This window comes from Archocentrus centrarchus, chromosome 16, assembly GCF_007364275.1.
Source record: "Archocentrus centrarchus isolate MPI-CPG fArcCen1 chromosome 16, fArcCen1, whole genome shotgun sequence".
NCBI classification, from domain to species: domain Eukaryota; kingdom Metazoa; phylum Chordata; class Actinopteri; order Cichliformes; family Cichlidae; genus Archocentrus; species Archocentrus centrarchus.
This window is the reverse complement of record NC_044361.1, coordinates 12872229-12885519: the sequence shown is the minus strand read 5'-3', so window position 1 is coordinate 12885519 and position 13291 is coordinate 12872229. Positions and strand designations below refer to the sequence as shown.

Sequence of the window (13291 nt, the reverse complement as noted above, 5' to 3'; positions counted from 1 at the left end):
CCACAAACCTCTGCAGGAGTTTCAGTCACCTAAACAGCAACAGTCTTGTTCCTTCACTTTAACGCTGAGCTCTCCACTCCCCTGTGCTTTGCCTACTTATGTGTCAAAATTAAAAATCTTTTTGACTTTGTGTGGAAAGAAAAGTGCAGCTATCAATACAACCACCGGATTATTAACAGTCAAAGACAAGCAAATGAGAAGTAGGCCTGGGCTTTAACATGACCGTAGTCATCCCTTGTATATTTGCATGGGTGTGTGCACTGCCTGTAACTACACACCAAGTCACGTCATTCAGACGGCCAGGAGATATGAGTGAAATATACAATCATTTGCTCAATGTAACATTTCAACAGCACAATCAGCTTGTTAGGATCTTTGGAATTTTTGGCCCATAAATGAACAAAGCTATTCATAACTCACTGTCTCCCTCTGCTGGAGTTAAAGGACGGTAAAGTTAGATTACGACATGCCTTTGAAAAATTAATAGGATACTGTCTCAGTTACTCAGTGGTGAATTCAAAACTAACATATTACACTTTAGGATATTTTTATGTCTCATACTCCTAGAGGACTTCAACTATGTCAATGCCCAAGTTATAGTAGAACTATTGCACAGTATTTTATGGGTACTTTTATATCTAATCTTTTTTACAGATTTTTACAGCATTTTAATTCACTTGGTGGCACTTTTTCTCTTTTAGTGGGCTATTAAAACTTTTCAATCTGCAGTGCCTAAAAAGTGTGTTTTATGCCTAAACTGTCATATATTCCTTTAAATTAACACATTAGTCTGTAGGCTTATTTTTGTGAGAGTTTTAATTTGGTTATTAGTGAAAATTTAATATCGACTCTGAAAAACAAAAACAAACAAACATTTTGAAGAACTTGACTTTTCTTTATTCCCCCTCTTTTTTTTTTTTTTTTTACATGTTCTATTGTATTATATAAATATGACAGTTCGTTTATTGTTGTGTCCGTGATGAGTCTGAGATAAGTGGAAGTACGGCTTTGCACACAATATTTCATAACAAAGTAGCCCCAAACCGTCAAAAGTTGCCGTTTTGTGTCTCTCTGAAATACAACAAACCGAACAGTAGATGTCTCCCTAGTCCGCGTAGCTGTATGTGTGTGTGTGTGTGTGTGTGTGTGTGTGTGTGTGCGCGCGCGCGTGTGTCTCCGTGAGTACGCTGCTGTCTACTGATGACAGAGTCGCCATTTTGAAAAGCAAATCGTTCACAGCACACCCACCCCGAGTACTGGAACTATGCCGCGGGGCCGGCCTCGTAAACTGAGAGTTCAAAGCAACGACGAAACAGGTAACAAGTACCAAAATGCAAAGAATAAAATATATAGATAATGGGCTATCCAAATAACTTGGTATTGTTTTGCCAAACACCTCTGCAGCTCATATAATAACACTTCAATGTAGTGCATATAGTCCCCGGATATAGTATTGCGGGTGGGCTTTGCTTTGTACGGCGAAGGAGTGATTGAGGCGGAATGATATTAATAACGTTTCGGTGGCTCTTCTTATTGGCTTCCAGTCTAAATTGGTGTCCGCCAGGAGCGGAGCAGCAGTGCTGTGCAGCGTTAGTTAATGTGCGTCTTTTTCTTTACATGCAATATGTATTTATTAGTATTTCGTTGTTAGCATGTTGTTGCTAACTAGCTGGCTTTGCTATCGTTAGCTCCTCGGCTAACACGCTAAAATGTTGGCCATTGTTGTTTTGATCCTGTTACGCGCCGCTGCGAGGCTGGCCAGCCGCCGATGGATAACTCTGAACAAGTTGTCACATCCGCACATTTAATACGACTTTTAAGTGTTGACATGTGCTGTGGAAATGCGTTCATTTTGCACTTCGTCATTACCAGAACAAAGTGTAGGTGCAGCTGCACGTTGGCCGTCCAACTTAAACTGAAGGTTACCACGTGACTCCACTGACTGACGACAAAATGAACTGGACCCGACATTATATCAAAAATGATGTGTGGATTGTACAGTCCGAGTCCTGCCAGCGACTGTGACAGTCAAGGCGGGCAAGCAACACATAAGTGTTGAATGGCGAAATCACGTTAAATAGGTGCACCACGTAAATGCATAAGGAGACAAGCAAAAAGGGAGCAATCCCATTATTAAGTTCATATATCAGCTGAATTAATCTTATGTACACAAACTGACTTATAAAAATGTGTTTAACGCTTAACATACTTATCGTCTGTTGCTAAAAAGCGGGCAATCGTGTGATGTGCACAGTAAAAATATGACCTAGTGCTTGAATTCAGAATTAAAGAAAAAAATCCAGGGAACACATCACCTGTGTTACTGAAGAGACACAACATGTACTTTAACTATCCTTCAGAAGAGAAAGCCTCTTAAAGCACATTAAGATACTCATGTGTCACCTCTTGTGCTCGTCATCAGATGCAGATCCCAGTGAAACTAAGGCAGAGGGCTTCAGTGATGGGGAGCTCAAGGATAAGAAGTGCACAATATGCTCCCAGATCTTTACCACAGAGAGCCAGCTGCAGAAGCACCTACGCGAACATGAGGTCAATGATAAGGTAGGTGCAGGAAGGATGTATCAGCAGGACACAATATCTTAAGTCTGGTGATTTTAGATGTGTCAGGTGGCTGTAAGTCACTGATGGACATCCAGGAAAATACCACTATTACTACTGGGCCCTAATAGGACATTTTAAAGCTTTTTTGTTTTGTTTTTTCTATGGTTTCTTTAGGGTAGTTCAAGCATTTTCTGTCATGAAATATTTATTTAGTTTTCCAGTGAGGATTTACAGGGTTTTAGTTGCTGTAAATTGTATTTGCCTGAAAATAGTCTAGCCCTTGACCAAAAGTTGGCAACATTAAAAAAAAAACAAAGCAAATGATTGTTTTAAAGTTGATGAATTTAAACGTGAAGTGATTTTGAATACTGCTTCAAGTGCTTATAAAAATCACCTCAAATATTTTCAGTTAATATGACTTAGTTTGATAGTGCCCACTTAAATTAGGGGACATACTGGCTTCGCTTCATTGGCTCCCTGTTAAATCCAGAATTGAATTTAAAATCTTTCTCCTCACATACAAGATGTTGAATGATCACACATCATAGTACCGTATCACCACAATAGAACACTTCGCTCTAAGACTGCTGGCTTACTTGTGGTTCCTAGGATACTTAAGAGTAGAATGGGAGGCAGAGCCTTCAGCTTTCAGGCCCCTCTTCTGTGGAACCAGCTCCCAGTTTGGATTCAGGAGACAGACACCCTCTCTATTTTAAAATTAAGCTTAAAACTTTCCTTTTTGATCAAGCTTATAGTTAGGGCTGGATCAGGAGACCCTGAACCATCACTTAGTTTTGTTGCAATAGACCTAGGCTGCTGGGGGGGGGGGTCCTATAATGCAATGAGTGTTTCTTCTTCTCTCACATCTTTTTACTTTTTTTATATGCCCCTCCACATTTAATCATTTGTTATTATTAATCTCTGGCTTTCTTCCAAAGCATGTCTGTCTCTCTTCCTTTAACCCCAACCGGTTGCAGCAGGTTGGGGTTCTTGAGCCTGGTTCTTGCTCATGGGGGGTTGTTTTGACTGTTGGGTTTTCTCTGTAATTATTGTAGGGTCTTTGTCTTACAATATAAAGCACCTTGGGGCGACTGTTATGATTTGGCGCTATATAAATAAAATTTAACTTAATTCAATCAACTCAAAAAAAACCCCAAATCAAAACTTGTTCAATCAGTCAACTTATTTGGGGTCATTTGCTTGAAAAGCTTCTGATATGCGCTGTTAGTAACAATAGAAAGGCCAGGATTTCTCACCCACCCACAAACCCCTGCTTAGGTCTCTCCCTTCCCACTGGCACTTTCTAATATCACTGAAAATATTACTGCATGGTGTCAGCTGTACTCATCCCTTGGTAATAATAGTAAATCGGTTTCTGAAAAAAAAATTAACTGGCATAGCTAGCGCCTCCTGAGGCACCACACGAGGCAGAAAGTTCTTCTGATTTTAAATTTTTAACACTTCTATGCACTTTTAATGATTGTGTTTGGAGATGCTGTATGAAGGAGGTACACTGTGATAATAGTTGTGTTGGAGTAGGCACTGTAATTGGACTGATTTGTGTCGAAACTCATTCTAGATTGCATTCATTCTTCTGTTTAAGACACTCGCAGTTCTTCGCTCCATGCTACTGAGAAGAAAGTTAGAATAGAGAAACTGCAGCTGCACCTGTAGCTGTGAGTCATTTGAATTTCAAAGCCACTGTCTTCATGTTCTCGTTCTCCGGGCTGAAGAGCAGTGGCCTCTGGGTATGCCACACTGAGTAAGACTCAACTGTGTCACTCTCAGACATCACCAGATTCAAAAAAGCACTCTGAAATGAAGTCAGCTTGCTTTCCTAATAGAAAAGAAATTTAATATTGGGGTCATTTTTGCCTCATGGGGATTTTCTTTCCCATTGCCTGTTAATATACAGTACTCTCTATCCTTCACAACAGAAGTGGTTGCTTAATTTAGACAAAGTAGCACATTGATTGAGATTCAGCTGTTCCTTCTTCTCTTTAGTCTATTCTGTCTCCATCTGTCTTCCCCACGTGACAACAGCAACAAGGAGATATCTGAGCCCTTTCAGTGCCATGTTACTTGCTTTTTTTTTTTTTACATCCTTTGATCTCTCCTTCACTTGCAGCCTCATCGATGTGACCAGTGCTCACAGACATTCAATGTGCAGTTCAACCTCACACTACACAAGTCCACGCACACCACATCAGACTTCACCTGCCCCGTTTGCCATAAAAAGTTCTCTCGCATTGCCAGCCTTAAATCCCATATCATGCTTCATGAGAAGGAGGAGGTAAGTTGCCTTGCGCCGTGCTTTCCGTGCATATATGAAAGAACTTCATTTTTCCTTTGGACTAGTCTCTACTTCATCGGTTTCCGTTCCTGCAGAATCTGATCTGCACAGAGTGTGGAGATGAGTTTGTTCTTCAGAGCCAGCTCTCTCTGCACTTGGAGGAGCATCGGAAGGAGCTCTCTGGCATCAGGGTCTACACCTGCAAGACCTGCGACAAGGAGTTCAAGACGTCTGCGCAAATAAAGGAGCATATGAAGAGTCACATCAAAATGAGGTCAGACAAGATGCTGATTTATTGCATTTGACACAGTCAAGAGGAAAACAGCTTTAGGTTAAAAATATGGCATGAATCCTGCAGCTTGTTTATAGTCCAAAGTTCCTGTTTTTAATGCTGAGCATTTTCGACAGATCTAGTATTTTGTACGGACCGAGGGGCGCTTGATTCAAGATGCAATAAACCTTTACAAAGAAAAAACAAAATAGTTTTAACTTGATTAGCAGCTCTGGAGAGTGATGAAACTCAGTCATGTTACCGTAATTTGTGATTTCTTTTTTTTTTTCCTTTGTCAAAAGCATCGACAAATGTATGAGGACATACATCATCTGTTATGGCATTCAAGTAAAACCAAATAAAGTCAAGTTTTATACATTTGTACTCTTTTTCAGGCAATTTTTTTATTGAAGCTAAGCAGTGCTGTGTGCAAACACTCTGTAGCTCAGGGGTGCCCAAACTCGGCCTGCAGGCCGCTTCCGGCCCTGCCCCCTACTTTTGGTCCGCAAATTGATGTCAAAAATAACATTGGCATTTTACCATACCCTCCAATTAAGAGGGTTAAGTGAAATGTCAAAAAAGTAACTTAAAGGGCCAAATTGTAAGTTATTTTTGACATCAATTTGTGGACTAGAAGGGGCAGGGCCAGAAGCGGCCCACGGGCCAGGAGTTTGGGCACCCCTGCTGTAGCCTGTTACTGCTGGAGGCTAAATATTAGAACCAGGGTCCACCACTTTAAAATAACATCTTTAGTGTATTCAATTCTTAATGTCATCAACTCCACACTATACTTTTAGACATGGTTTCTATAATAATGATAATTTGCAGGCTAGTGACAAATATCGACACCCTCTTAAAATAAAGACTGAAGTCATTTTTTTTTTCAGGTTTTTGAGAAAAGACAAAAAACTGAACATTGAAAATATGATTTTGGAAAAATAAAACTCTCATAAAAAAATGACTTTGACCGTTATTTTAAGAGGGGGATGATATGTTACTAAAACAGCATCAGTGTGGTGTTGACTTTCAAAGTCTGGAGCCCTACTGGAGTGAGGCCTGTCTAAAGAAGTCCAGTCTCCAGTAAGTGTGCAACTTGGTTGGTATCTGGAGATTCACATCATTTTTATATTCATCAAACATTCATCAACCACTCATGCATAGGCGTAGGAACCGGGGGGACGGAGCGGATGTGTCCCCCCACCCCCAGTATTGGAAAACGGTGCATTTGTCCCACCCAAAAATTACACCGCGGAGGAGAAAAATACTTGATTTTAAAATATTTAACTTGTGTGCTTTTATTTTGAAGGTGCAACATAGAGTCATGTCATTGCGCTCCCCCCGTGAAGTGCTGGTTTATGCACTGGTAACAATTATCTATGCATTGGTAACATTTATCTCTGCATGGGTAACATTTATCTGTGCACTGGTAACATTTATCTATGCATTGATAACAATTATCTATGCATTGTAACAATTATCTGTGCATTGGTAACTATGCACTGGTAACAATTATATATGCATTAGTAACATTTATCTGTGCACTGGTAACAATTATCAGTGCACTGGTAACAAGTATCTGTGCACTGGTAACAATTATCTGTGCACTGGTAACAATTATCAGTGCACTGGTAACAATTATCAGTGCACTGGTAACAAGTATCTGTGCACTGGTAACAATTATCTGTGCATTGGTAACAATTATCTGTGCAGTGGTAGTAATTATCTGTGCGTTGGTAACTGTGCACTGGTAACAATTATCTATGCATTGGTAAAATTTATCTGTGCACTGGTTACAATTATCTGTGCATTGGTAACAATGCACTTGTAACAATATCAATGCATTGCTAACAATGATCTATGCATTGGTAACACTTAGGTGTGCACTGGTAACACTTATGTGTGCATTTGTAACAATTATCTATGCACTGGTAACATTTGCCTATGCACTGGTAACAATTATCTATGCAATGGTAACAATTATCTCTGAACTCGTAACAATTATCTATGCATTGGTAACACTTATGTGTGCACTGGTAACACTTATGTGTGCATTGGTAACTGCACTGGTAACAATTATCTATGCATTAGTAACAATTATCTGTGCATTAGTAACAATTATCTGAGCATTGGTAACTATGCACTGGCAACATTTTTATATGCATTGGTAACATTTATCTGTGCTCATGCCAGTTTGCCCACGTCTTGCGATTATAAAACATATACATATGTAAATTATACATGCAATAATATAGGTTTACACAACACTATTTTTCAAAGAAACATTTGAAAAAGAAGAAAACAAAAGATCATATAGCATTTTTTTAATGCTTTGCTCAGAGTATTTATGGATCTGTCAGGTTTCCGATATGTGTCCCCCCTCCAAAAGTAAACTCATTCCTACGCCCCTGCACTTATGCCTTTTTGGATGGGGGGGTATTTTCAACCCATCCACTCATGGTAGGGATCAAGGCTTCAGTTTTTTCCTTTAATTTGTTACCCATTTGTAGTCGAAACAGAGTTGAAGACTTACCTTCACCTTAGTTCAAACCCAACCCTCCCAGAAGGTTCAACAGCAAAGCGAAATATAACAACTCAAATTTTGAAGGCTGTTTATATTTCTATGTAGAAACAAGTATGTATTTTTTTTTCGGCTTGCATAATTTATTTCCACATTAATTTTTTTAAACGTAAAAATTCCCAGTCAGTAATGTGCAGTATGTGAGTACTCATGCCTTTTCATGTAAGAAGAGGAAATTGACAGAAAAGACGAACAGTGTTTTTGCTGTCAAGCAGTTCCAACCACACTTAAAATTTGTCTTTACTAATAGCACAAATATTTGTTTTAATTGTAAAGAAAATACTTATGCACAGGGGTTAGTTGTCTAAATCTTGAATATGAGATTTAAAAGAAAAAACTGCTTTATTGTATAATAAGGGATCCTTAGACTTTTTTTGTTGTTGCTCTCCTCATAGGCCACTCACTTCTACTTCAAGAAACTACAAGAAAAACATAGATCGCAGTGGGTTCACAAACAGCTGCCATCACTGTGGAAAGGCTTTCAAAAAGCCCAGCCAGCTCGTCAGGCACATACGAATACACACAGGTGAGTGAGAATATCAGGAAAGACCTGATTAGTGCTCATTTTGAGATTTAAGCCCAGATCAAAAATAGTGGAAAATGGGGGTGGAACTGTGTCCACTTTGGCCATATCAAAGCAGCACGGAGGCATGGTGGTTAGCACTACTGCCTCACAGCTAGAATGACATCTGGAAGGTCTGGGTTCGATTCCACCTCTCTCTCTGTGTGGAGTTGGCATGTTCTCCCCGTGTCTGCGTGGGTTTCCTCTGGGACCTCTTGGTGGCTCTAAATTGCCCATAGGTGTGAATGGTTGTCTGTCTCTCTGTGTTGGCCCCGTGACAGGCTGGCGACCTGTACAGGGTGTACCCTGCCTGTCACCCTATGTCAGCTGGAATAACGTTTGCCATTCTTGCTTGATATAGTATTCAGCTGTTCGCTTTATAATGTGTCAAACATTTTCACTTGGAGGCAGGTTTCATCACCTGGACTCTCTTTACTACCGAGACATGCTGTTGGAACATGTGCAGAGTGTCGCTGGGCATTGTCTTGCTTAAATAAGCAAAGCCGTCCATGAAGAAACAAAGTTTGTGTGAATGGCACCAAATGTTGTAACCTGTAAATATCGTTAAGCAAAGAGACTTACAGGTTATAACCATAAACCTGGATGCTGGCAACTGAATTGGCTGCTGATAAACATCTGTTTGGACCCTCTTCTCTTTAGACTTGTCCATGATTTCTTAAAAGAATTAAAACATTTTGACACATGCGACGAAAGAAGTGTTTGAGGTTTTAATTTGCGCTGTTCCGCTGTAGTGGTCTTAAGGCTTTGTGGTATATGTCATACAGAGATTTCTCTGAATCAACTGTGTTAGAAATATTTCTGTTGTAAAGGAACTTTGTATTTGAGGTTCCAGAAACCTGAAGTGTGGGTGGATGCTGGTAGCAAGCTGAATTAGATGGAGGTCAAATAGCCTACAGTGGGTGCAGCAGTAGACTTTGAAGGTGTTTTCCTTTAATATTTGGGCATTTGATATGCAAAAATGTATTAAGGCTTGAGTAAATTAAGGCCCAGTTTAAAAACAAACAAAACAGAAACACTGATTAAAAATAATCCTGATGATTTTCCGTGGGTGGAAAGCTCTCTGGTGGCCGTAAACATTTTTATATGCAGGAAAAACCCTGTACAATAATAAATGCAATACAAGGGAAGTGGAAAAGATTGCAACCTAAACAGAATTCTATGCAGAATAATACTACACATTTCTCCTTCTTAACTGAACTTAATCCGATTGCATTTTCTTCAACTCTTTTATATAAGACTACAGACTCCTGAGTAGTTGCGCTGCATTTCTGAGAGACTGTACAGCTCTGGGCTCGTTGCTCAGTGGTCATACGCATAAATTGTGTGGGTAGAATTCGATACTCTGTTTAAATTCAAATGTTCTCGTTGGCTCTCTGAGAACGTTCAGCCATCTGGGTTCAGGTTAATGCAGCCAGTAGCTCCCAGCCGCGTGCTGTTTACCCATCATCCACATGTTAATTTGTTTTGCTGGGCTGTGCTGGGGGACTAATGCAAGATGGAGTTGACTTGTCTGTGCTTCGAATGTCAAACAGCATTTCAGTTGATGAGGTGAAGAGTCATTTTGGGAGACTATACAAACACATAAGCGTACACACACACACATTACGGTTCATTTGCCCTCTCTGATTTCCAGTGAAGTTGGAAGGAAACAGGACTGTATTTGAGTCATCTTAATTTAGCTTGAAGTAATATCAGCCTTATGTTGTTACCAAGGTGATGAAATCGCATAGTCGTACTGTAGCAGAATGAGATATTATACAATTGACATTCACATATGCGGGTAATATTGTGGGATGAGTTTTTTAAAGATTACACATTAAACATACTATCATATGCTGTATAAGATAATATTTACAGTATCTCTATTAATGATTTTATTTTTGTTGTTGAAATTTCTTGAAATAAGTGATTAATTTAGATTGAATAAACCTGCTCTTGTCATTAAAGTAACAAATTGTGTCGTCAGTGTTTCCAGCCTCCTAATTCTTGACCTCATCGTTGCCCTCCTCTTCAGGTGAGAGACCCTATAAGTGCACGCACTGCGGCAAGGCTTTCAACCAGAAGGTGGTGCTGCAGACTCACATGGTGAGACACACTGGGGAGAAACCTCACCTCTGCATGTTCTGCCCTGCCTCCTTTTCCCAGAAGGGAAACCTGCACTCTCATGTTCAGAGGGTTCATTCTGAGGTAAGAGTACATATTAAAAAATAAAAATAAGAAGAAGGAAAATAGAGCCAAATTATTTTTCAGGGCTTGAAATTTGTATTTCAAAACTGGAGGAAATTCCCCCTTTATATCATTTGCAAATCTGGAGATTTGTACACTTGTGTGCTTAACTACAGGTCATAGATTGTCCTGTTTGCAGTTCAGGTTTTTTAATTTTTCTTTGTCTCCATGGCTGCTCTGTTCTTTCCCCATCCTCTGTCATGTCTGCATCAGCACCACCTCTATTTTACAAATCAGACCGCTCATTTCACTGTTACAGGTCTGAACCATGGATATATTTTGTGCCAGTTAGCCTGAAACTTGTTTTTGGGTTGTTTTTGCTTCACCTTAATCATCTTAATAATGTTAAAATTTTCTGAGGATTAAGTCTGTAGGCTGCTGTTTGCTGTAGTCTATTCTGTGTCCAGTTTTTTTTTTTTAATTCCTCATTAGTAGATGTAAATTTACATTATTAGCTAGCATTCCATATTTTATCTAATATTTCCATAATTATCTAATGTGGGAATTTACCTCATAAGTGCAGGAGATTACATTTGATTTGGTAAATCAGATTAGGTCAGATTTTAAAATGAGTCATTTGTTTATAAAGATACTGTAATTAAAGTGTAAGTGACAGCATATTATTTAACATTTCTGATATAGTGGTATATCATTGTATATAAGTCACTTCCACTGGTCTCATGTTTGATCCCTTGGAAAGGATTTCCTTAGATAAATTCAGCAATTGCTTTTACGCTGAAACAATTGAGTTTCTAGTCTTGTTTACTTCCAGGTTCCTCTTTAATGTAACGAATCAACAGAAATCCAGGAAACCAAAACTATATTGCATTAAAAGAAAAAGTTTTAAGAACTTTAAATGGTTTCGAGATTTCACACAAATACATGTGAACTGTTAACACTGCTGCACATCAGGCTGGTGAAAAACTAGACAGTATAAACTGACTGGTAATTCATTTTACCAGCTTTCTACAGTTCAGTAGTATTTCTTTTATTCTTCTTGTTTCCCCAAATATTTATTTTTTTTTGTAGGCCTTGTTGAGTCACACACTAAATTGCCTGAACCTTTGTTCACAGCTTGTTAGATTCAGAGCACTGCGCCTTGTCATATTGTTTGTGTGTCAGAAAGGGAATGAGGTTCCTTGTTTGAGTTTTTTCCTTTGTAGGCACCTCACAGCAGCCATTTTTTTAAGAGCCTAGCTGATTTATCCTCCCTGTTATAGTCAGGGAGGATAAATCAGGTCTGTCAAGCCTTTCTCGTAGTGCCACACTGTGGCTGAAGGGTCAGAAGGAGGGCACACACACACCCTTCCTGGGTGCCTAAACTCCAATGTGTGTTACTAAACTGGTTAATGGGTGGATTGATAGAGGTGGTGGTATCTCCTGGTTTAATGACTACTTCCAGTTATGTGGCTGCAGGCTGAAGTGGGTCAACTCTGTGGCATGCTGATTGCAAAGCAACACAATAATCTGTAGCTCAACGGTCCCTCGTCACAAGGATATGCCACAATGAGCAGTGCAAGTGAATTTTAGCAGGTGAGCCTGAAAGATACTTTGTGCTTGCACACCAGGCCCCAAACTAATTTAGTTCACTTCAGCCAGCTGAGAGAAATGGATTTACTGGGGTCTTTAAGGTAGCACCCATAGTCTTTTCTTTCTTATAATCAGAAGAAAGGAGGTGTAAAGTTCTCATGATTGCAATCAGTTTGCCAAAACCATATAAATGTTAGTTTTTAGGTATACCAGCAGCAAATATTTCAATCTACTGACTAAATTATACACCTAAAGAAGAGATACAGGATATTGCTGCAAACATGTTAGCACATCCTTCTTTGTTGCTGCAGCGGAGGCGTTTTAATTATGGTGCTTTTCATAAGATTTGACTGATTAATAAAAAGCTTCACAGTTAAGTTACTGTAATGAACTGTCAGAGCTTGTGAATCATATTAAATGGCTGGTTGTGGTCTGTTATTTGGATTGTGAATAAAAGCGTATCTAAGTAAAATGTTGCATAATCATTTTTTTTCCCCAGCGGTTCAAATGGGTCAAATAAATTGAAGTGTGTTTTTCTTACTTGCGTACAACACAGTGTATTCCATGATAAAAGACGGTGATTTGATTGAACTGGAGAGTCAACTGGCTGGACCCTTTGAATAATACATCAGTTTTTCACAAGAGTTCTTCAGCTTTTCTATTCCAGACAGTTTGTTCTTACAATTGGCTGACCTTTTAATAATAATAATAATAAAAGTCAGTAGTTTTTCGCTGGTGCTTGCCTTCAGGAAACTGTTTAATGGCACCTTGCTTGCTTGTGCCGAAGCTTTGAGAAAAACTGAAGCTGTGATTTAAAGTGAGCTGCAGAATATTAGTCAAAATATGAAGTCATTTCATGGTAGGTAGATTTGGAAAACAGCAGTTTACAATATGAGTGTCGTATGAGCCCAACACTAGTAAATTTATGGCATTAGAATTTGAATGCTAGAAATGTATAAATCCTTAATTTTCCTCCAAATGGTGCATTTCTGAATGTGAAGGGCAGAATATTATGCATGAGTGTGCAGCAGTAAATAAGTTCTGACCATTTCTCAACTATGCCAAAGCCAACAAGCTGGCATTCACCACAGTTTCACACTGTGTAGGTTAGATTGATTCTCCACCACAACCACCTCCGATTATAGCTGACTTTTGAACTTTGCCGTTGAGTGTACTACAATTTGGTGGATAAATCAGGTCTGTCAAGCCTTTCTCTTAGTGCCACACTGTGGCTGAAGGGTCAGAAGG

At 39.3% G+C, this 13291-nt stretch overlaps 1 protein-coding gene across 3 annotated transcripts in view; it reads left to right on the top strand.

The window, feature by feature from the left end:
* Window positions 1-1176: 1176 nt before the first annotated feature.
* Window positions 1177-13291, top strand: part of znf236 (zinc finger protein 236) — a 53038-nt gene continuing 40923 nt past the window's right edge. For all 3 annotated transcript variants that reach the window (XM_030749271.1, XM_030749270.1, XM_030749272.1), the window contains exons 1-6: window positions 1177-1316; window positions 2423-2562; window positions 4691-4855; window positions 4951-5129; window positions 8100-8230; window positions 10302-10474. In XM_030749271.1, the coding sequence (XP_030605131.1) occupies window positions 1265-1316; window positions 2423-2562; window positions 4691-4855; window positions 4951-5129; window positions 8100-8230; window positions 10302-10474 (840 nt within the window). In that variant the 5' untranslated portion in view covers window positions 1177-1264. The remainder of the gene's footprint in view (window positions 1317-2422; window positions 2563-4690; window positions 4856-4950; window positions 5130-8099; window positions 8231-10301; window positions 10475-13291) is intronic.